Genomic DNA, 21,210 nt, shown 5'->3' on the forward strand with positions numbered 1-21,210 from the left:
GCAATGCTTTTAATATGTGAGTGTTATCTTTTCTCATTTATTCCCTTTATGTTATAATTACCCATGTACATATTTGCAATTGTCTCATTTGTAACATCTTTATAAACTATTTTTGATAAAGCACGGCCTAATTATTTTTAAGGGGACATACTATTATATGTTAGTTCAGTTCTCCATGCTCTAAACTTACCCTGTCTTCTGAAGTGAAATACGCTACTGTTACTGTTGTGTTGGGTTAGCTTCGGACCCGTTTAATCGAAGCTGGTGGCAGTGATACCGATAGTGTGCAGACTTTTGGGTTATGTGGTAGCGGCTGCGGCTTTAATAATTATTGTTCCTGCCTGAGTGGGAGTAGTTATCGCATCGCTGCAGCGTGCCCAATAGCCAGTACATAGCAGGCAGCCTTTCTGGCGACTAATTACCCAGGGTGCAGTACCTAATCTGACCTGAGAGTAAGGGGGCGCCAGAGAGCTGCAAGTGTTAAGTGGAACTGTAAGCGGGATATACATAAATCCCTGCAGTTCGTGGTATATAGAAAAGCAGTGGGATACCTAGAATAAGCCCCTGCTGTAAACTAAGAGGTCAATAGCCTTGTGTGTGGTTTTTCATCACATTGTTAGCAGTGGAGGGATAACTAAGATAAGCCCCCCTGCACATGTGATAGCCGTCTGTTGGCCTAAAGTCACCCTGATCCGTGACGTAGGGGTGACGGTCACGGTGTGAATCCTGACCCAGTTGTGACAGCGGTCAGGGGAATCGTGACAATTGGTGGCAAGGCGGTGGGATATCTTAGAGCATTAGTGATTTGGTTTGAGTAATCATTCCTCTCACTAAAAACTTGCAGAAAGTTCTTGCGAGGACTCTGCGCAAATAAGTTTGGAGAACGAACTCAGTGCTTTTTAGTTGTGAGACAATTGTGTACTGGTAATTATCCCCTCCCTTTCTCTTCGTTTTTCTATCCTATCTTTTATTTGGCAACCATGGTTGGGCTGGGAGAAACCTTTTATGAGCAGCAGACCAGAGACACCCTTGTTGCCTTATGCAAGACACAGCACATTGACTTTGCAAGCAAAAACAAAGCCCAACTGGTCGCAGATCTGGTGCAATGGGAAGCCGCTCGAGACCAATCTCAGAGCTCAGAGGCCGCAGAAGCCAGCACCAGCGAACATGGTGCTGCAGCAGAGGTCCAACCACTGAATGCTGGCCCTGTTAGCAATCCGGGCGAATTGGACCCCCACCTGCAGGCGGCCTTGAAAGAATTCCCCATTGACGACCATGAGAGACGTCTGCAGCTGATCCAGCAATACCAGGAGCGAGCCGAGAGAGAGGCCCGAGCTGAGAGAGAGGCCCAGCGAGCCGAGCGGCAAGCTGAGCGGGAGTACCAGCTGCAGTTAGCCCGACTGCAAATGCAGGGGTTGTCTCAGACCAACCGTGAGCCTAGCAGCGCTCAGACACCGAAGCCCCGGCCTGATCACTTTCCTGTTATGGAGAAGGACGGAGATTTGGACACTTTTCTGCGGGCCTTTGAGAAAGCCTGCAGGCAGTACCAGCTGCCTACAGATGAATGGGCCCGATACCTGACACCAGGGCTGAAAGGTAAAGCTCTGGAGGCGTTTGCTGCCCTCCCTCAAGAACAAGATGGTGACTATGAGGCCATCAAAAAGGCTCTGATAGCCAAGTACCAGCTTACACCCGAGGTGTACCGTAGAAAGTTCCGGACCCTCCAACGTGGCCCACACGACAGTTACAGTGATGTGGTGCATGGACTGGGGACCCACTTTGACCAGTGGACCCAAGGACTGTCAGTGACCACCTTTGCACAGCTGCGAGACCTGATGATCAAAGACCAGTTTTTTCATCTTTGCCCAGCTGAGGTGCGACAGTTCGTGATGGACAGAGAACCCAAAGACGTGACGAAAGCAGCGCAGATTGCCGATGCCTATGAGGCCAACCGTAGATCGGAAGCGCGGAAGCCAGTCACCACCAGCTGGAGAGGGGGTAAGCCTGCAACCAACGCCAGTGCCCCTGCCAGCCAGCACCCCCGAGGTCCTGGCCCTGTGGCCAACAGCACCAGACCTACCACCGAACCTCGCACGTGTCACACCTGCAAGCGGCCTGGGCATATCAGTACCTTCTGTCCAGACAGGCCGAAGAACCCCCCAGCCAAGGCCCCAGGGCCTAATGCAGCAGTTCTTTTTGTGGGTGGTGTGGTTGGGAGGGTGTGTGACAACGTACAGCCCGTCACTGTGGGAGGCCATGTTGCTACAGGCCTCAAGGACACCGGGGCTGAACGAACCCTCATCCGACCCGAACTGGCGGCCCCTGAAGAAATCATTCCGGGGAAAACCCTAACTGTCACTGGGATTGGGGGCATCAGCTGTCCCTTACCAATGGCCCGGGTTTTTATTGATTGGGGTGCTGGGAGCGGGGTGAAGGAAGTGGGGCTGTCTGATAATTTGCCCACTGATGTTTTGTTGGGGACTGATTTGGGGAGGATGTATGCATACTACGTCCCTGACACCCCTCCCCAATCTACTAATGAGGGTAAAGTTAACCCTGATGATGATGATGGGAAATCGCATGTGTTACCTGACCATGCTTTATCTTGTGTTGATGCATCTACTAATGATTTTTTCCCTAGGATTGATGGTGAAAATGTTGTACCTGTGCCAGCTGAACCTGATAATGATTTTTCTGTGAAGGTTAATGTGTCCATAGGTACAGGTGTGCCCAGCCACGTCGCTCTGCGGAGTGAGACGGCTGAGGAACCCCTAACAGGGGCAAGTGTCGGTGCTACAGGAAATGGGGAGATGCATGGGAACCGTGAGGAAGGTGACGCCATGAAAGTGACCAGTGCCACCGAGGAAGGTAACTGGCCCATAAGTAGCACAGCCCCTGGAGTGTTGGGGGTGGATGGGGAGGTAGAGCCCATAGCAGCGCCGGCTGATGGGCCTGTAGAAACCCCCGGGGAGACAGCCTACGTAGCTGCTGTCACCCGCAGTCAGAGTGCCCGGAACGCAGATAACTGTCTGCCTTCCGGACCCTCCTCAGTCACCACTGTGACTGAACCAGAGGTGGACCCAGAGCAGGTCCAAGAGGGTTCCCGTGGGGAAGGGACCCTGACGTCGCTTTTGGCTTCCCCTAGCCAGGAGTTTCAGGCCGCTCTGCACACAGATGCGAGCCTAGAGAGTTTGAGACAACTCGCCGAGACGCCCCCCTCCGTGACTGATAAGGAGAGGGTGTTCTGGGAACAAGGAAGGTTGTACCGGGAGACAGTACCCGGAGAATCACAAAAGGAGTGGTTGAGGGAAAGACAGCTGGTCGTCCCACAGCAATTCCGGGGTGAGTTGTTGCGGATTGCCCATGAGATCCCGCTAGCTGGACACTTGGGGATCAGCAAAACTAAGGCCCGGCTGTCTCAACACTTCTATTGGCCTAAGATGGGGACAGATGTGTCAAATTACTGCCGCTCCTGTGTCACCTGTCAAAGAGTGGGGAAGGCAGGGCCTGCTCTTAAGGCTCCCCTGATCCCTTTGCCAGTGATAGAGGAGCCTTTCCAGAGGATCGCGGTGGACCTTGTGGGCCCGCTGGCCGTCCCCAGCAGCTCTGGAAAGCAATACATCCTTACTGTGGTAGACTATGCTACCCGGTACCCAGAGGCAGTAGCTCTGTCGTCAACTAGGGCAGATAAGGTGGCGGATGCCCTGTTGGCCATCTTTTCACGTGTAGGATTTCCCAGGGAAATGCTTACTGATCAAGGGACCCAATTTATGTCTCGCCTAATGGAGGCTCTCTGTAAGAAAATGCAGGTGAAGCACCTGGTATCGAGTGCGTACCACCCACAGACCAATGGCTTGTGTGAACGCTTCAATGGTACCCTCAAACAGATGCTACGCATGCTGGTTGAGACTCAAGGGCGCGACTGGGAGCGGTACCTCCCACACCTGCTGTTCGCTTACCGAGAGGTTCCGCAGGCCTCGACGGGGTTCTCCCCCTTCGAGCTCCTGTACGGCAGGCGAGTTCGGGGACCCCTTGGGTTGGTAAGAGAATCCTGGGAAGAGGAGCCGAACCCTTCTGAAGTGTCCATAGTGGAGTATGTCATGCACTTCCGTGACAAGATGCAGACCTTGACGCAGTTGGTGCATGACAACATGACGCAGGCTCAGGCTGATCAGAAGCACTGGTACGACCAGAACGCCCGGGAGCGGACCTACCACGTGGGTCAAAAGGTGTGGGTGCTGGTCCCCGTACCAACGGATAAGCTTCAGGCAGCCTGGGAGGGCCCGTACGTCGTCCACCAACAGCTCAACCCGGTCACGTACGTGGTCACGCTTGACCACGCTCGGGGTAGGCGAAAGGCCTTTCACGTCAACATGATGAAGGCTCATCACGAACGTGAACCTTTCGTCCTCCCGGTCTGCAGCTTGCCCGAAGACGGTGAGGAAGACACCCTCCTGGACTTGCTGGCCCAAGCCAAGGCCAATGGGTCCATCGAGGATGTGGAGGTAAGCGCCTCGTTAACTGAACCCCAGCGGGTGCAGTTGCAAACCACCCTGGAACCTTTCCGGGTCGTGTTCTCCAACCGACCTGGGAGGACTGAGTTAGCAGTCCACGAGGTGGACACCGGGAATCACGCCCCACTACGGCGAACACCCTATCGAATCTCTGACCAGGTGCAGCAGACTATGCGCCAAGAGATCGATGAGATGTTACAGCTGGGGGTGATTCGACGGTCAAAGAGCGCGTGGGCATCGCCTGTAGTTCTCGTGCCAAAGAAGGACCGGACCACACGGTTCTGCGTGGACTACAGGGGGCTCAACGCCATCACAGCCTCGGACGCGCACCCAATGCCGCGCATCGAGGAGCTGCTTGAGAAGTTAGCTGGCGCAGATTACCTAACAATAATGGATCTGAGTCGAGGATACTGGCAGATTCCCCTGAGCCCTGAGGCGCAGGAGAAGTCCGCCTTTATCACACCCTTTGGACTGTACGAGTCCACGGTCATGCCCTTCGGCATGAAGAATGCCCCTGCCACTTTCCAGCGGATGGTCAACCTCCTGCTTCAGGGACTGGAGACGTACGCCGTGGCGTACTTGGATGACATTGCCATCTTCAGTTCCTCCTGGGAGGAACACCTGCAGCATCTTGAGGAGGTGCTCAGGCGAATTCACCAAGCAGGACTGACTATCAAGCCGGGAAAGTGTCAGATGGGCATGAGGGAGGTTCCCTACCTGGGGCACCGGGTAGGCGAAGGCACCATGGAGCCAGAGCATGGCAATGGTGATGGGTTGGCCCACCAGGGTGAACCTGCTGAGGTGCGCATGGAGGAGAACCATCAGGTCCTGCCTCCCTAGCGCACACCAAAAGGGGGAGGTGTCACGATATGGTATGAAATATCATAAGTAGTTCTCTTGCTCAAGGCTGTGGGCTAACAAGCCCCCCTTCCCTTTCATTCAGCCAAGAGCTGCTTTGCCCCTGCACTGGGGGAAGTTTTATGGCCGAGAGGAATTTACGGCCAGGGTAGAATCTCGCTCCAGCTAGAACAGGAAAATGGCTCCAAAAATTCATGAAAGATTCTTTGTTTAGTTTTTGTTAGATATTAGGCAAACGATTTAAGCTAGAAATACGAAAATATATATTCGTAGTCCCACTCGGTGTAGCTACACATCTCATGAAACACGAGTTTCTAACTCCATCTGGTAAAGAAGTAGGGTTTTCTCTGTAAATATGTATCACAGATAGGACATATTTGATCTCATTAGAATGCTCACGTTAATCTGAGATGAATGATGAGCTTTTTAGGACGCTGACATGTTTTGTAGTGAAGTTATAGAAATCAGAGAGAATAGTTTAAAGTTTAGGCAGAATGTAGAGAGAGGAGGGTCTGGATAAGCCAGCCTTACTGTGATGTCACAGCCTTAATGTTTTAAGTGTCTGGCAGGCTCTGAGGAGTCACTTTTTGCTGATTTCTCCTTCTGGACGGCTTTGTCCTATTGTCCTGGAAGAGCTGAGTACATCCCATGGACTGGGATGTATGGAAACTGCACTAGCCTGGATCCCTGCAATGCTTTTAATATGTGAGTGTTATCTTTTCTCATTTATTCCCTTTATGTTATAATTACCCATGTACATATTTGCAATTGTCTCATTTGTAACATCTTTATAAACTATTTTTGATAAAGCACGGCCTAATTATTTTTAAGGGGACATACTATTATATGTTAGTTCAGTTCTCCATGCTCTAAACTTACCCTGTCTTCTGAAGTGAAATACGCTACTGTTACTGTTGTGTTGGGTTAGCTTCGGACCCGTTTAATCGAAGCTGGTGGCAGTGATACCGATAGTGTGCAGACTTTTGGGTTATGTGGTAGCGGCTGCGGCTTTAATAATTATTGTTCCTGCCTGAGTGGGAGTAGTTATCGCGTCGCTGCAGCGTGCCCAATAGCCAGTACATAGCAGGCAGCCTTTCTGGCGACTAATTACCCAGGGTGCAGTACCTAATCTGACCTGAGAGTAAGGGGGCGCCAGAGAGCTGCAAGTGTTAAGTGGAACTGTAAGCGGGATATACATAAATCCCTGCAGTTCGTGGTATATAGAAAAGCAGTGGGATACCTAGAATAAGCCCCTGCTGTAAACTAAGAGGTCAATAGCCTTGTGTGTGGTTTTTCATCACATTGTTAGCAGTGGAGGGATAACTAAGATAAGCCCCCCTGCACATGTGATAGCCGTCTGTTGGCCTAAAGTCACCCTGATCCGTGACGTAGGGGTGACGGTCACGGTGTGAATCCTGACCCAGTTGTGACAGCGGTCAGGGGAATCGTGACAGGAGGTGTACTACAGATGTGGAAGCAGTGATGTCACTGTATGAATAGACAGCAGGTGTAGAGAGGTGTACTACAGATGTGGAAGCAGTGATGTCACTGTATGAATAGGCAGCAGGTGTAGTGAGGTGTACTACAGATGTGGAAGCAGTGATGTCACTGTATGAATAGACAGCAGGTGTAGAGAGGTGTACTACAGAAGTGGAAGCAGTGATGTCACTGTATGAATAGACAGCAGGTGTAGAGAGGTGTACTACAGATGTGAAAGCAGTGATGTCACTGTATGAATAGACAGCAGGTGTAGTGAGGTGTACTACAGATGTGGAGGCAGTGATGTCACTGTATGAATAGACAGCAGGTGTAGAGAGGTCTACTACAGATGTGGAAGCAGTGATGTCACTGTATGAATAGACAGCAGGTGTAGAGAGGTGTACTACAGAAGTGGAAGCAGCGATGTCACTGTATGAATAGACAGCAGGTGTAGAGAGGTGTACTACAGATGTAGAAGCGGTGATGTCACTGTATGAATAGACAGCAGGTGTAGTGAGGTGTACTACAGATGTGGAAGCAGTGATGTTACTGTATGAATAGACAGCAGGTGTAGTGAGGTGTACTACAGATGTGGAAGCAGCGATGTCACTGTATGAATAGACAGCAGGTGTAGTGAGGTGTACTACAGAAGTGGAAGCAGTGATGTCACTGTATGAATAGACAGCAGGTGTAGAGAGGTGTACTACTGATGTGGAAGCAGTGATGTCACTGTATGAATAGACAGCAGGTGTAGAGACGTGTACTATAGATGTGGAAGCAGCGATGTCACTGTATGAATAGACAGCAGGTGTAGAGATGTGTACTACAGATGTGGAAGCAGTGATGTCACTGTGTGAATAGACAGCAGGTGTAGAGAGGTGTACTACAGATGTGGAAGCAGCGATATCACTGTATGAATAGACAGCAGGTGTAGAGAGGTGTACTACAGATGTGGTAGCAGCGATATCACTGTATGAATAGACAGCAGGTGTAGAGAGGTGTACTACAGATGTGGAAGCAGTGATGTCACTGTATGAATAGACAGCAGGTGTAGGGAGGTGTACTACAGATGTGGAAGCAGTGATGTCACTGTATGAATAGACAGCAGGTGTAGAGAGGTGTACTACAGATGTGGAAGCAGCGATATCACTGTATGAATAGACAGCAGGAGTAGTGAGGTGTACTACAGATGTGGAAGCAGTGATGTCACTGTATGAATAGACAGCAGGTGTAGAGAGGTGTACTACAGATGTGGAAGCAGCGATATCACTGTATGAATAGACAGCAGGTGTAGTGAGGTGTACTACAGATGTGAAGCAGTGATGTCACTGTATGAATAGACAGTAGGAGTAGTGAGGTGTACTACAGATGTGAAGCAGTGATGTCACTGTATGAATAGACAGCAGGTGTAGAGAGGTGTACTACAGATGTGGAAGCAGCGATATCACTGTATGATTAGACAGTAGGAGTAGTGAGGTGTACTACAGATGTGGAAGCAGCGATATCACTGTATGAATAGACAGCAGGTGTAGTGAGGTGTACTACAGATGTGAAGCAGTGATGTCACTGTATGAATAGACAGTAGGAGTAGTGAGGTGTACTACAGATGTGGAAGCAGTGATGTCACTGTATGAATAGACAGTAGGAGTAGTGAGGTGTACTACAGATGTGAAGCAGTGATGTCACTGTATGAATAGACAGCAGGTGTAGAGAGGTGTACTACAGATGTGGAAGCAGCGATATCACTGTATGAATAGACAGCAGGAGTAGTGAGGTGTACTACAGATGTGGAAGCAGTGATGTCACTGTATGAATAGACAGCAGGTGTAGAGAGGTGTACTACAGATGTGGAAGCAGTGATGTCACTGTATGAATAGACAGCAGGTGTAGAGAGGTGTACTACAGATGTGGAAGCAGCGATATCACTGTATGAATAGACAGCAGGAGTAGTGAGGTGTACTACAGATGTGGAAGCAGTGATGTCACTGTATGAATAGACAGCAGGTGTAGAGAGGTGTACTACAGATGTGGAAGCAGCGATATCACTGTATGAATAGACAGCAGGTGTAGTGAGGTGTACTACAGATGTGAAGCAGTGATGTCACTGTATGAATAGACAGTAGGAGTAGTGAGGTGTACTACAGATGTGAAGCAGTGATGTCACTGTATGAATAGACAGCAGGTGTAGAGAGGTGTACTACAGATGTGGAAGCAGCGATATCACTGTATGATTAGACAGTAGGAGTAGTGAGGTGTACTACAGATGTGGAAGCAGCGATATCACTGTATGAATAGACAGCAGGTGTAGTGAGGTGTACTACAGATGTGAAGCAGTGATGTCACTGTATGAATAGACAGTAGGAGTAGTGAGGTGTACTACAGATGTGGAAGCAGTGATGTCACTGTATGAATAGACAGTAGGAGTAGTGAGGTGTACTACAGATGTGGAAGCAGTGATGTCACTGTATGAATAGACGACAGGTGTAGTGAGGTGTACTACAGATGTGAAGCAGTGATGTCACTGTATGAATAGACAGCAGGTGTAGAGAGGTGTACTACAGATGTGGAAGCAGTGATGTCACTGTATGAATAGACAGTAGGAGTAGTGAGGTGTACTACAGATGTGAAGCAGTGATGTCACTGTATGAATAGACAGCAGGAGTAGTGAGGTGTACTACAGATGTGAAGCAGTGATGTCACTGTATGAATAGACAGCAGGTGTAGAGAGGTGTACTACAGATGTGGAAGCAGTGATGTCACTGTATGAATAGACAGTAGGAGTAGTGAGGTGTACTACAGATGTGAAGCAGTGATGTCACTGTATGAATAGACAGCAGGAGTAGTGAGGTGTACTACAGATGTGAAGCAGTGATGTCACTGTATGAATAGACAGCAGGTGTAGAGAGGTGTACTACAGATGTGGAAGCAGTGATGTCACTGTATGAATGCAGGACAGGTATAGTTGAGGGAAAGTTCCTCGCACAAGAAGAAAGGGTTTCACGCAGAAGATCAGGAGAACATAAGATTTAGATAGACATGTCAAGAGTGAGGGATGGGGTGAGTTTGAGTGCACAACCTCTGACATGCAGCAGGTAATGTTAATGCATTAGGTTATAAATTACAAACCAACCGGGTTCTGCGATGCAATTGTAGATGGAGGAGATTGCAGCAGGAATTTGTGCAAAGTGGGGTTGGGGTTAGGGTTATATTAGGTATGGGGGGAGGTGGGGTGTAGTTGGCATGAAGACACAGACCAGTTTCATGGATGGACACATGAGATTCATAGTGCATTTTGGATGATTTTTTTTTTGCCGGGGGCCAATATATCAGAGGGATAGAGAGACATGAAAAAGACAAGACAGAAATACAGTGATCATTATAGTAGAGAGGGAGCCCCACAGGGCACTGGTCCACCCACTCAGAGCACCGCACCACTGGCACTGGTCCACCCACTCAGAGCACCACACCACCGGCACTGGTCCACCCACTCAGAGCACCACACCACTGGTACTGCTCCACCCACTCAGGGCACCGCATCACTGGTACTGCTCCACCCACTCAGGGCACCACATCACTGGTACTGCTCCACCCACTCAGAGCACCGCACCACTGGTACTGCTCCACCCACTCGGGGCACCGCACCACTGGTACTGCTCCACCCACTCAGAGCACCGCACCACTGGTACTGCTCCACCCACTCAGAGCACCGCGCCACTGACACTGCTCCACCCACTCAGAGCACCACACCACTGCCACTGCTCCACCCACTCAGAGCACCGCACCACTGGCACTGCTCCACCCACTTAGAGCACCGCACCACTGGCACTGCTCCACCCACTCAGAGCACCGCGCCACTGGCACTGCTCCACCCACTCAGAGCACCACACCACTGCCACTGCTCCACCCACTCAGAGCACCGCACCACTGGCACTACTCCACCCACTCAGAGCACCGCACCACTGGCACTGCTCCACCCACTCAGAGCACCGCGCCACTGGCACTGCTCCACCCACTCAGAGCACCGCGCCACTGGCACTGCTCCACCCACTCAGAGCACCACGCCACTAGCACAGGCCAATACACCACTCACACAAAGCACAGTAACAATGATACACCCCCTCAATACCAGGCAGCGAGACATCTGCGGGATATTTAATGCCCAATGAATATGTTAGTTTTTATGCTTATACATGTATTACAGCATCTGTTCTATGATGTGAGACTAAGGCTGCGGTCACACTAGCAGTATTTGGTCAGTATTTTACATCAGTATTTCTCAGCCAAAACCAGGAGTGGGTGATAAATGCAGAAGAGGTGCTTATGTTTCTGTTATACTTTTCCTCTATTTGTTCCACTCCTGGTTTTGGCTTAGAAATACTGATGTAAAATACTGACCAAATACTAATAGTGTAATGGCAGCCTAAGGCCTCTTTCACACTTCAGTCTTTTGGCGTCAGTCACTACCGACATAGTGACGGATTGACGGATCCGTCACAATTGTTGCGAAAACGGTTCTAACGGATCCGTTTTTTTGACGGATCCGTTACTTGGGGGTTGTCTGGGAGAAGTATCTACTTTTTGGAGCATGCGCAATTGAAAAAACGGATTGGGGCGACGGATCCGCCGAAAAAACGGTTGCGGCGGATCCGTCGCCCATAGGCGCCCATTCTATGGAATGGCGGACGCGACGGATCTGTCGCGATCCGCCATTTCGGCGTTGACAAAAAACGTTCCAATGTCCGTCTATTTTCAGAAAACGTCCGCCAAATTTCGACGGATCCGTCGCATGGCGGATGGAACGGACGACCATCCGTCACAATCCGTCACTAATGCAAGTCTATGGGAAAATAACGGATCCGTCAAAAAAAAATGACGGATCCGTTATTTGAGGAAAATGGCGGTTTTAGACTGACGCCAAATAACTGAAGTGTGAAAGAGGCCTAAGTGTCCAAAAGAAGAGCTGCTACAGTCCTCCATGGCGCCTCCTCTAAGATAATGTATGCTCTTGTTGAAGCAGTGTTCTATATTCCTCCTACATAATACAGTACAGCATCCGATGAAGTCACAGATAAAAGGAGCATAAGCGCAGTACGACACCGCAGCAGTCCATGTACACACTGTATTCTGGATCTACACAACATGTATTAATAATATGGCAATATTTATGTATGAATGTGAAAGATTCCATATATTGAGGTGTCTTATTATCTAACCTTAAAAATATGTTTCCAACATCACTACATTAGCAGTGGTGGGAGCAGAAAACTCCTTTATATGGGAAAACTACACTGCTCACCACTGAAATTGCAACACAGAAGGAAAAATCATGGAAGTATAAAAATCGCATTATGAATAGTCATGTTAATGATCTGTATATGATGAAGAAATGGAAACAAAATTTTCAAAATATCTCAATTTATTCAATATAGAGTATGAGTGCCATGTGCAGACATCCCCACACTTACAACCAAAGTTGCTATCAATGGGGTTATTAATGGTCATCTGAGGAACGTTCTGCTGCCCTGAAGGCACTTTGACAAATCATCAAGATCCACTGCTGGCAGTGCCTTTTGATCTTTTATATAGGCACTGATTGACACCTTAAGTATGCTATGTGACATCAAATTTCCATTGCAGTACAGGATGGATCAATCCTAGAACCAGAGGTACAGTCATTTTTCCAAAGTGTCCCAGGAGCCGGTTTTCAGCATGAAAATGTCAGGATGCATGTTGCTAGAGCTACTGTGAGCAGCCTCGGTGGCTTAAACGTGATACCGTGGCCTGCAGTGTCTCCAGACTTGTCTCCCATCAAGCACACCTGGGACTTCATTGGTCGAAGATTACACAGGAGCTGCCAGCAGAGGATCTTGATCATTTGCCCAAGTATACTCAGTGGCAGAATCTTCCTCAGACGACCATTAATAACCTCACTGACAGCAGCCGAGGCTGGAAGTGCTGGGATGTCTCCATACTGAATGAATCGATGATTTGCAGATCATTAGCATGTCTTTCCAACCTGTTATTTCCAGAATTCCACCACTTTTCCAGCAATATTGAGGAGTGTAGGATTAATTTTGCTGAAGATTTTTTCCTTCCATCCTAATAAAATGTTTGTTTATTTATTTTTTTTACACAGATAAACAGCTCAGCCTCCTGTTTTTTGGGATTTTGGTGTATCCCCTACCCAGCTTGTCTTTCTCCTATTTGATAACTCGGACTCCCCATAGAAGACCCCTAGAGACAGTCACACAATTCATTACCAGGTAAATCTGCACCACTCACACTCACTAGAAGGCAGACTTAGATAAACTTGTCATCCGTATTGCTCTGCAGAGTGACTCTCAGGGGTGCTCACAGAACCACTAGACTTCATGGGAACTTACCCAGAACTCTGTAACTACAATATCTGTAATGCTGCCAAGTACAGTCACGAAATCAAAGATGTTCCAAGCATCTCGGAAATAGTTCTACAACAAAGAGAAAACAAAGACCAGACTGAGTCTTAGATCAAAGGGAATCTACTTTAACCCCTTCCCGCCGCGGTCCTTTTTCATTTTTGTGTTTCACTCCCCTCCTTCCCAGAGCCATAACTTTTTTATTTTTCCGTCAATTTGGCCATGTGAGGGCTTATTTTTTGCGGGACGAGATGTACTTTTGAACGACACCATTGGTTTTACCATGCCTTGTACTAGAAAACGGGAAAAAAATTCCAAGTGCGGTGAAATTGCAAAAAAAAGTGCAAATCCACTCTTCTTTTTTCATTGGCTTTTTTGCTAGCTTCAATAAATGCTAAAACTGACCTGCTATTATGATTTTCCAGGTCATTACGAGTTCATAGACACCTAACATGTCTAGGTTATGTTTTATATAAGTGGAGAAAAAAAAATTCAAAACTTTGCTAAAAAAAAAAAAAGCGCCATTTTTCGATACCCGTAGCGTCTCCATTTTTCATGATCTGGGGTCGGGTGAGGGCTTATTTTTTGTGTGCCGAGCTGATGTTTTTAGTGATACCACTTTTGTGCAGATACGTTCTTTTTATCGCCCGTTATTGCATTTTAATGCAATGTCGCGGCGACCAAAAAAACGTAATTTTGGCGTTTCAATTTTTTTTCTCGCTACGCCGTTTAGCGATCAGGTTAATGCTTTTTTTTATTGATAGATCGGACGATTCTGAACGCGGCGATACCAAATATGTGTAGGTTTGATTTTTTTTTTTATTGTTTTATTTAGGATGGGGCGAAAGGGGGGTGATTTAAACTTTATATATTTTTTTTTTTTCATATTTTTTAAAACATTTTTTTTTAACTTGTGCCATGCTTCAATAGCCTTCATGGGAGGCTAGAAGCTGGCATAGCCTGATCGGCTCTGCTTCATAGCAGCGATCATCAGATCGCTGCTATGTAGCTGAATTGCAGGCTTGCTATGAGCAACGACCACAGGGTGGCGCTCACAGCAGGCCGGCATCAGTAACCATAGAGGTCTCAAGAACCTCTGTGGTTACCTTCCTGATGCATCGCCGACCCCGATCATGTGACGGAGGTCGGCAATTAGGTCATTTCCGGGTGAATCGCTATTGCGCGCAGATGTTAGCTGTACAAAACAGCTGACATGTCGCAACTTTGATATGGGCTCACCGCCGGAGCCCACATCAAATCAGGGGACCCGACACGCGCCATACTAGTACGGGGCATGTCGGGAAGGGGTTAAGATCTTTGCTATCTAATCTGAGAGCAGCATGGTGTGCGACAGAGACCCTGGTTCCAGTGATGTGTCACATCCCAGGCCGCTTGCTGCCGTTTTGATAATATCACTGTACATACCAGTTTTCTGAATGCTAAACTCAGTATAACCACAACCAACCACTGATTCGTATCTTTCTGTGTACACAGTGCATAGGCAGAAAATTGCCAATCAGTGGTGGGAAAAACAGGAGGACTACATGGCACGAGACAACCAGTCCTCTAGTGATAATCTACTACTGATAACATTTAATTAAAACTGCAAGACGTAGCCCAGTAAGTGACTCATCGCTGGAAACAGGGTCTCTGCCCCTACATTATGCTGCTTTCAGATTAAATAGCAAAAATCTGCTGACAGATTCCCTTTTACATCTAAGGAGTGCCGTTCTTCTTCCTTTAATACTCACCAGAGCCCCAAAAGCCATGATCTTCAGCAGGCACTCCAGAGAGAAGAGAGATGTGAAGACGATGTTAAATGTTTTCAGGACTTGTTCATACATGTTGGAATAGCCGTGAAACTACAAGAGAAAAATAATATGAGTAAAAATACCCAGAAAAGAATAAATAAAATACGTACTGTCAAAACCAGGTATGCAACATACTCCAACAAGGATATAAACAAAAGAGAAACAGGAGTACCAAACCACCCATAAATAAAGTCAAATATTTATTAGTAGTAAATATAAAAACATGTGACATAAAAGTACAATATAAAATACAAGAATATATCAAGGACAAACAAGTTAAAAAATGTGAAGGACACAGACAGAAAGGTTGCCCCCTGAGGAAGCCCACGCGAAACGTGCGTTGGGGCTGCGTGCAACCTCGTATACGGACCTACTTGGGTGAGATATAATTTTAGCTATATCGATACACATCACACTGGGTTTGGATTCTGAAACCTTGGGCCACACTTGTGGTGATTTATGCGTTTTTTTTACCCTGGATCTTTCCTTATAGCCAGTGTTGGTGATATACACATTATGCTATACACCCATGGTCCTTTTTACACTATGTAAACTTGGTTGCTTTCTGTCTGTGTCCTTCACATTTTTTAACTTGTTTGTCCTCCCGTTTCTCTTTTGTTTATAAGAGAAAAATAATGTATGTGTAAGGCTGGCCATAAGCAGGTAGTATGGCTGATACCTTGAACGGTTTCAATAGGAAGTACTGTAATAAACATACTGACAGTCAAAAACATAACTGCTCTATTGTGGACCTGTGTATTGGACACATTTGTCTGTGTGTTTACATACATGTTTGTTGGTGTTTTTTATCATGGTCTTATGTATGGCCTATAAGCCTCCTTACCCTGGCAACTCAGGCATGTCACTCTCCATAAGGAGAAACTTTACTCCCTAGGGCACAGCCTGTCATACAGCCAAATCAGATCTCATACTTTGCACTGAGGAGGAGAAACACTCCAAGACACATGCCTGTAAAAAGAGATGCTGGTTTGGCTTTCATCCCAAGTCATATGGCAAGGCTTTTAAAGGGTCAATATTGACTACTTCCAATAGGTGGCGCTGGAGTCCAAGTTGTCTTTCTCTCAATATATAGACAATATTCAGTTTCCTAGAGGAGCATTGTATGGCTTACAGGCCTCCTTACCCTGGCATGTCACTCTCCATAAGGAGCAGCGTTACCTCTTAGTCAACACGTGGTTATGACATGTCTCATAGTTAGTATATCAAGTACAGATAAAGATGGACTGCCTACATTTTGGAGTGAAGTATTCTTTACAATGTGTTGCTTTATGGCGTATAAATCTAAATAAATGTAACAAACATGTTCCATACTTCCCAAACTACTATGTGGCCAGAGGTCCCGAGAGCATGGAAATTGGTTCCCCTGAAGTTCTGTGCCTGCAAGGATTATCTAAAAGGACACTTTGCCTCACTAGTCCGTGATGCTCGGCTGTTTTGTTGACTTGTCCTATGTGGTTAACTGATGTACAGTATAACTGGACACTACTCCACAACCGATTGCCAACATTTTTTTATCACAACTGTTTTTCTTTCTTATTTTTCTTTTACGAAATGTAATATGGGAACTCTGATCAGTGTTTTATATCAGTGGCTAAAAAAAAAATGAAATATAAAAAAAAAAAAGCAGAAACCAATTAATTGGGACATATTAAAATTCTTCTTACCTTCATCATCAGCACAATGGTGTTCAGGGCGATCAGAGCCATAATCGTATACTCAAAAGGGGGTGACACCACAAATTGCCACATTCGATACTGAAAGCTTTGCTTGTTTTGTGGCATATGGCGGGTAAGTGGCTTGGCACTTATAGCAAAATCAATACAAGCTCTCTGTAAAGTGGAAAAAAAAAAAGTATAAAACATATAAAGGCCATAAGGCTTATACACTCGTATTATACAGATCCATAACGCCCAAAGACTACGGAGCCATATTGAGGAATTTTTAATACATAGTTTGCATGAACCTGTGAAATACTCCATCAAGCGACGTATATTACACAGGTATTTTAATCTCTATTTCACCTAGGTGAGAAGACAGTACCTATCACCAGGTCAAGAGTATCCCAGTTTTTTCTCTCATTGCTGCTCTCGTGAGTATTCAGCCCTTTTTCTTCTTTTTTTTTAATATGCCTTATGGTTCCAGGTATATGGGACTTTTTATTTTATGCTAATTTTTTGGGGGGGATTGCAAGTGGGTGTGGCTCACAGGATCCTCTGGGGCGTGTCTTTCAGGTGCTCTGTATATTTACCCTCTGAGCCACACCTTTTTGGAAAAGACCATATGAATGAGCACTAAATAAAGAGGCCCATATCTCTGGAACCAAAATAAAAAAACTAAAAAATACTAAAGGAAAGAGGGAAAAATGGGCACTTTTGTAATGGCGGCAAGTCCTCTTTAGGTCTGTAATATAGACTACATGTCTATATGACTGTTGGCTGATTTTTGTCTATAAAATGAAACATTCTTCTTCAGGGCTCATGCATTTGCCAAAGTTACATTGTCATGTCTGGCTATAAACTATTGCACAAAATGAATTGTGCAAAGAAATACAATATTATGGTCACTTTGCACTGTTCACACTGTGTGATACTTCTGAGCAGCAGTGATGGTGGCCGGACCACCACAATGCAGGTGTAGGACCTTTATTAAAAAAATCACTGGGCTACAAGAGCTTAGATACGTACCTCGTTCTTTTCCAGACTGTATTCCTCCATCATTTTATCTCCCTGTTCCTGGAACGTAATGATAATCAACGCTACAAAAATGTTGACAAAGAAAAAAGGGAAAACTACAAAATATACAACATAAAATATGGACATCTCCATGCGGAATCCGGGCCTGGGTCCTTGGTCTTCATAGGTGGCATCCACAGAGTGCCTGAGTACACTGCAGACATAATGAGGTAAGTAGACAACAATAAGAGCAGTATATGGTTTTAAAAATACATTTTTCATATATACATGCACATTGTACCATGTCCAGCCCAAATGTGAACACTAGGATGAGAACTGGGGCACCTAGGGTATGGCAGTGACAATTATACCATGCTCAGTACTGGACCAGAAGGTTATTGACCATGTCCAGCCCAAATGTGGACACTAGGACGAGAACTGGGGCACCTAAGGTATGGCAGTGGCATTGATAACATGCTCAGTACTGGACCAGAAGGTTATTGCCCATGTCCAGCCCAAATGTGGACACTAGGACGAGAACTGGGGCACCTAAGGTATGGCAGTGACATTGATAACATGCTCAGTACTGGACCGGAAGGTTATTGCCCATGTCCAGCCCAAATGTGGACACTAGGATGAGAACTGGGGCACCTAGGGTATGCTAATGACAATGATAACATGCTCAGTATTGGACCAGAAGGTTATTGACCATGTCCAGCCCAAATGTGGACACTAGGATAAGAACTGGGGCAGCTAAGGTATGTCAATGACAATGATAACATGCTCAGTACTGGACCGGAAGGTTATTGCCCATGTCCAGCCCAAATGTGGACACTAGGATGAGAACTGGGGCACCTAGGGTATGCTAATGACAATGATAACATGCTCAGTATTGGACCAGAAGGTTATTGACCATGTCCAGCCCAAATGTGGACACTAGGATAAGAACTGGGGCAGCTAAGGTATGTCAATGACAATGATAACATGCTCAGTACTGGACCGGAAGGTTATTGCCCATGTCCAGCCCAAATGTGGACACTAGGATGAGAACTGGGGCACCTAGGGTATGCTAATGACAATGATAACATGCTCAGTACTGGACCAGAAGGTTATTGCCCATGTCCAGCCCAAATGTGGACACTAGGACGAGAACTGGGGCACCTAGGGTACGTCAATGACAATGATAACATGCTCAGTACTGGACCAGAAGGTTATTGACCATGTCCAGCCCAAATGTGGACACTAGGATAAGAACTGGGGCAGCTAAGGTATGTCAATGACAATGATAACATGCTCAGTATTGGACCAGAAGGTTATTGACCATGTCCAGCCCAAATGTGGACACTAGGATAAGAACTGGGGCAGCTAAGGTATGTCAATGACAATGATAACATGCTCAGTACTGGACCAGAAGGTTATTGCCCATGTCCAGCCCAAATGTGGACACTAGGATGAGAACTGGGGCACCTAGGGTATGCTAATGACAATGATAACATGCTCAGTACTGGACCAGAAGGTTATTGACCATGTCCAGCCCAAATGTGGACACTAGGATGAGAACTGGGGCAGCTAAGGTATGTCAATGACAATGATAACATGCTCAGTACTGGACCAGAAGGTTATTGACCATGTCCAGTCCAAATGTGGACACTAGGATGAGAACTGGGGCACCTAGGGAATGCTAATGACAATGATAACATGCTCAGTATTGGACCAGAAGGTTATTGACCATGTCCAGCCCAAATGTGGACACTAGGATGAGAACTGGGGCACCTAGGGTATGCTAATGACAATGATAACATGCTCAGTATTGGACCAGAAGGTTATTGACCATGTCCAGCCCAAATGTGGACAATAGGATGAGAACTGGGGCACCTTGGGTATGGCAGTGACATTTATAACATGCTCAGTATTGGACCAGAAGGTTATTGACCATGTCCAGCCCAAATGTGGACACTAGGATGAGAACTGGGGCACCTAGGGTATGCTAATGACAATGATAACATGCTCAGTATTGGACCAGAAGGTTATTGACCATGTCCAGCCCAAATGTGGACAATAGGATGAGAACTGGGGCACCTTGGGTATGGCAGTGACATTTATAACATGCTCAGTATTGGACCAGAAGGTTATTGACCATGTCCAGCCCAAATGTGGACAATAGGATGAGAACTGGGGCACCTAGGGTATGCTAATGACCATGATAACATGCTCAGTATTGGACCAGAAGGTTATTGACCTTGTTGAGCACATGTGAACAATAGGATGAGAACTGGGGCACCTAGGGTATGGCAATGACAATGATAACATGCTCAGTATTGGACCAGTAGGTTATTGTGACCATGTCCAGCCCAAATGTGGACACTTGGATGAGACCTGAGGCACCTAGGGTATGGCAATGACAATGATAACATGCTCAGTACTGGACCAGAAGGTTATTGACCATGTCCAGCCCAAATGTGGACAATAGGATGAGAACTGGGGCACCTTGGGTATGACAGTGACATTGATAACATGCCCAGTATTGGACCAGAATGTTATGGATGTGCAGATTAAATAAATGGATGCGGTGTCCAAGCCTCCTATTGATGATGACACCTCCCCATCTATGGTCAATACCCACAAAAATATTTGGATGATTGTGTTTGCCCAGTTGACTATTACATGTTATACTTTGGACTTGCCCTTTTTATTAGGAGTGATAAACTATAAGGCGACATAGGAAGCAAATGCTCATTTTTCCTTGCAGTGGTTTTACGTTTTACCTGTATGGTCCCCATACTTGCTGCACTTAATCAGATCTGAATTTCAAACCACAACTGGTCCACAATAACCGGCCAAGATCCATTCCTTTATCTGTTGTTATCTCCAACATGGGTCCTAACTTAACTCCCGCTACAGACCATTCATCAAAGCAAATGAGGGTCCTTGTCCACCACTTTTACAGGGAAGAGAACCTGCCTGTGAGGTCTGAGTAGTGATCCATCCCTGAGCGACTGATCTGTGCTACCACGTTAGTCATAACAAATATTGATTTCTAGATATTGTAAAATAGACTAAAAAACACCCGACCTAGAGAACAATCACATGCAATGAAATACATGCATAAAAACACATTTTTTCTTACTCTGGCCAACCCTCCCCTGTAGACACAGTGAAGAGGGTGAGCAAGGCCCACAGTACGTTGTCATAGTGGAATGCCCATTTCTTCCATTCACGCTTCTGGGCTTTGACTACATTCTTCTCATATACCAAAAACTCTCCTCTAGAAAGACAGACATGGATAAAATAATTCTTCATAAATAAAATTAATTAGTATTTCAATACTCAGACTTATAATATGCACTTAAAATAAACAAAACAGCACTGCAGGCCGTATACTGCGCTCCAAATTATTATGCAATTTGGATGCAAGTGTCAAAAAGATGACATTTTTGTTTTTTTTCACATAAACTCATGG

The 21,210-nt window shown here is 46.4% G+C and overlaps 1 protein-coding gene across 7 annotated transcripts in view; it reads right to left on the reverse strand.

The window, feature by feature from the left end:
- The window catches only part of CACNA1A (calcium voltage-gated channel subunit alpha1 A), a 473,240-nt gene that overhangs the window by 184,369 nt on the left and 267,661 nt on the right, over positions 1 to 21,210 (reverse strand). For all 7 annotated transcript variants that reach the window (XR_011320871.1, XM_069767267.1, XM_069767264.1 and 4 more), the window contains exons 27-31: positions 20,878 to 21,015; positions 17,763 to 17,964; positions 16,743 to 16,907; positions 14,998 to 15,108; positions 13,235 to 13,318 (exon numbers count right to left, since the gene is read on the reverse strand). Coding sequence is in view for 6 of the 7 variants with exons in the window: in XM_069767267.1 (XP_069623368.1) it covers positions 13,235 to 13,318; positions 14,998 to 15,108; positions 16,743 to 16,907; positions 17,763 to 17,964; positions 20,878 to 21,015 (700 nt within the window). In the remaining variant the exon portion in view is untranslated. The remainder of the gene's footprint in view (positions 1 to 13,234; positions 13,319 to 14,997; positions 15,109 to 16,742; positions 16,908 to 17,762; positions 17,965 to 20,877; positions 21,016 to 21,210) is intronic.

The sequence above is a fragment of the Ranitomeya imitator genome, chromosome 4, assembly GCF_032444005.1.
Source record: "Ranitomeya imitator isolate aRanImi1 chromosome 4, aRanImi1.pri, whole genome shotgun sequence".
In the NCBI taxonomy this organism is placed as follows: domain Eukaryota; kingdom Metazoa; phylum Chordata; class Amphibia; order Anura; family Dendrobatidae; genus Ranitomeya; species Ranitomeya imitator.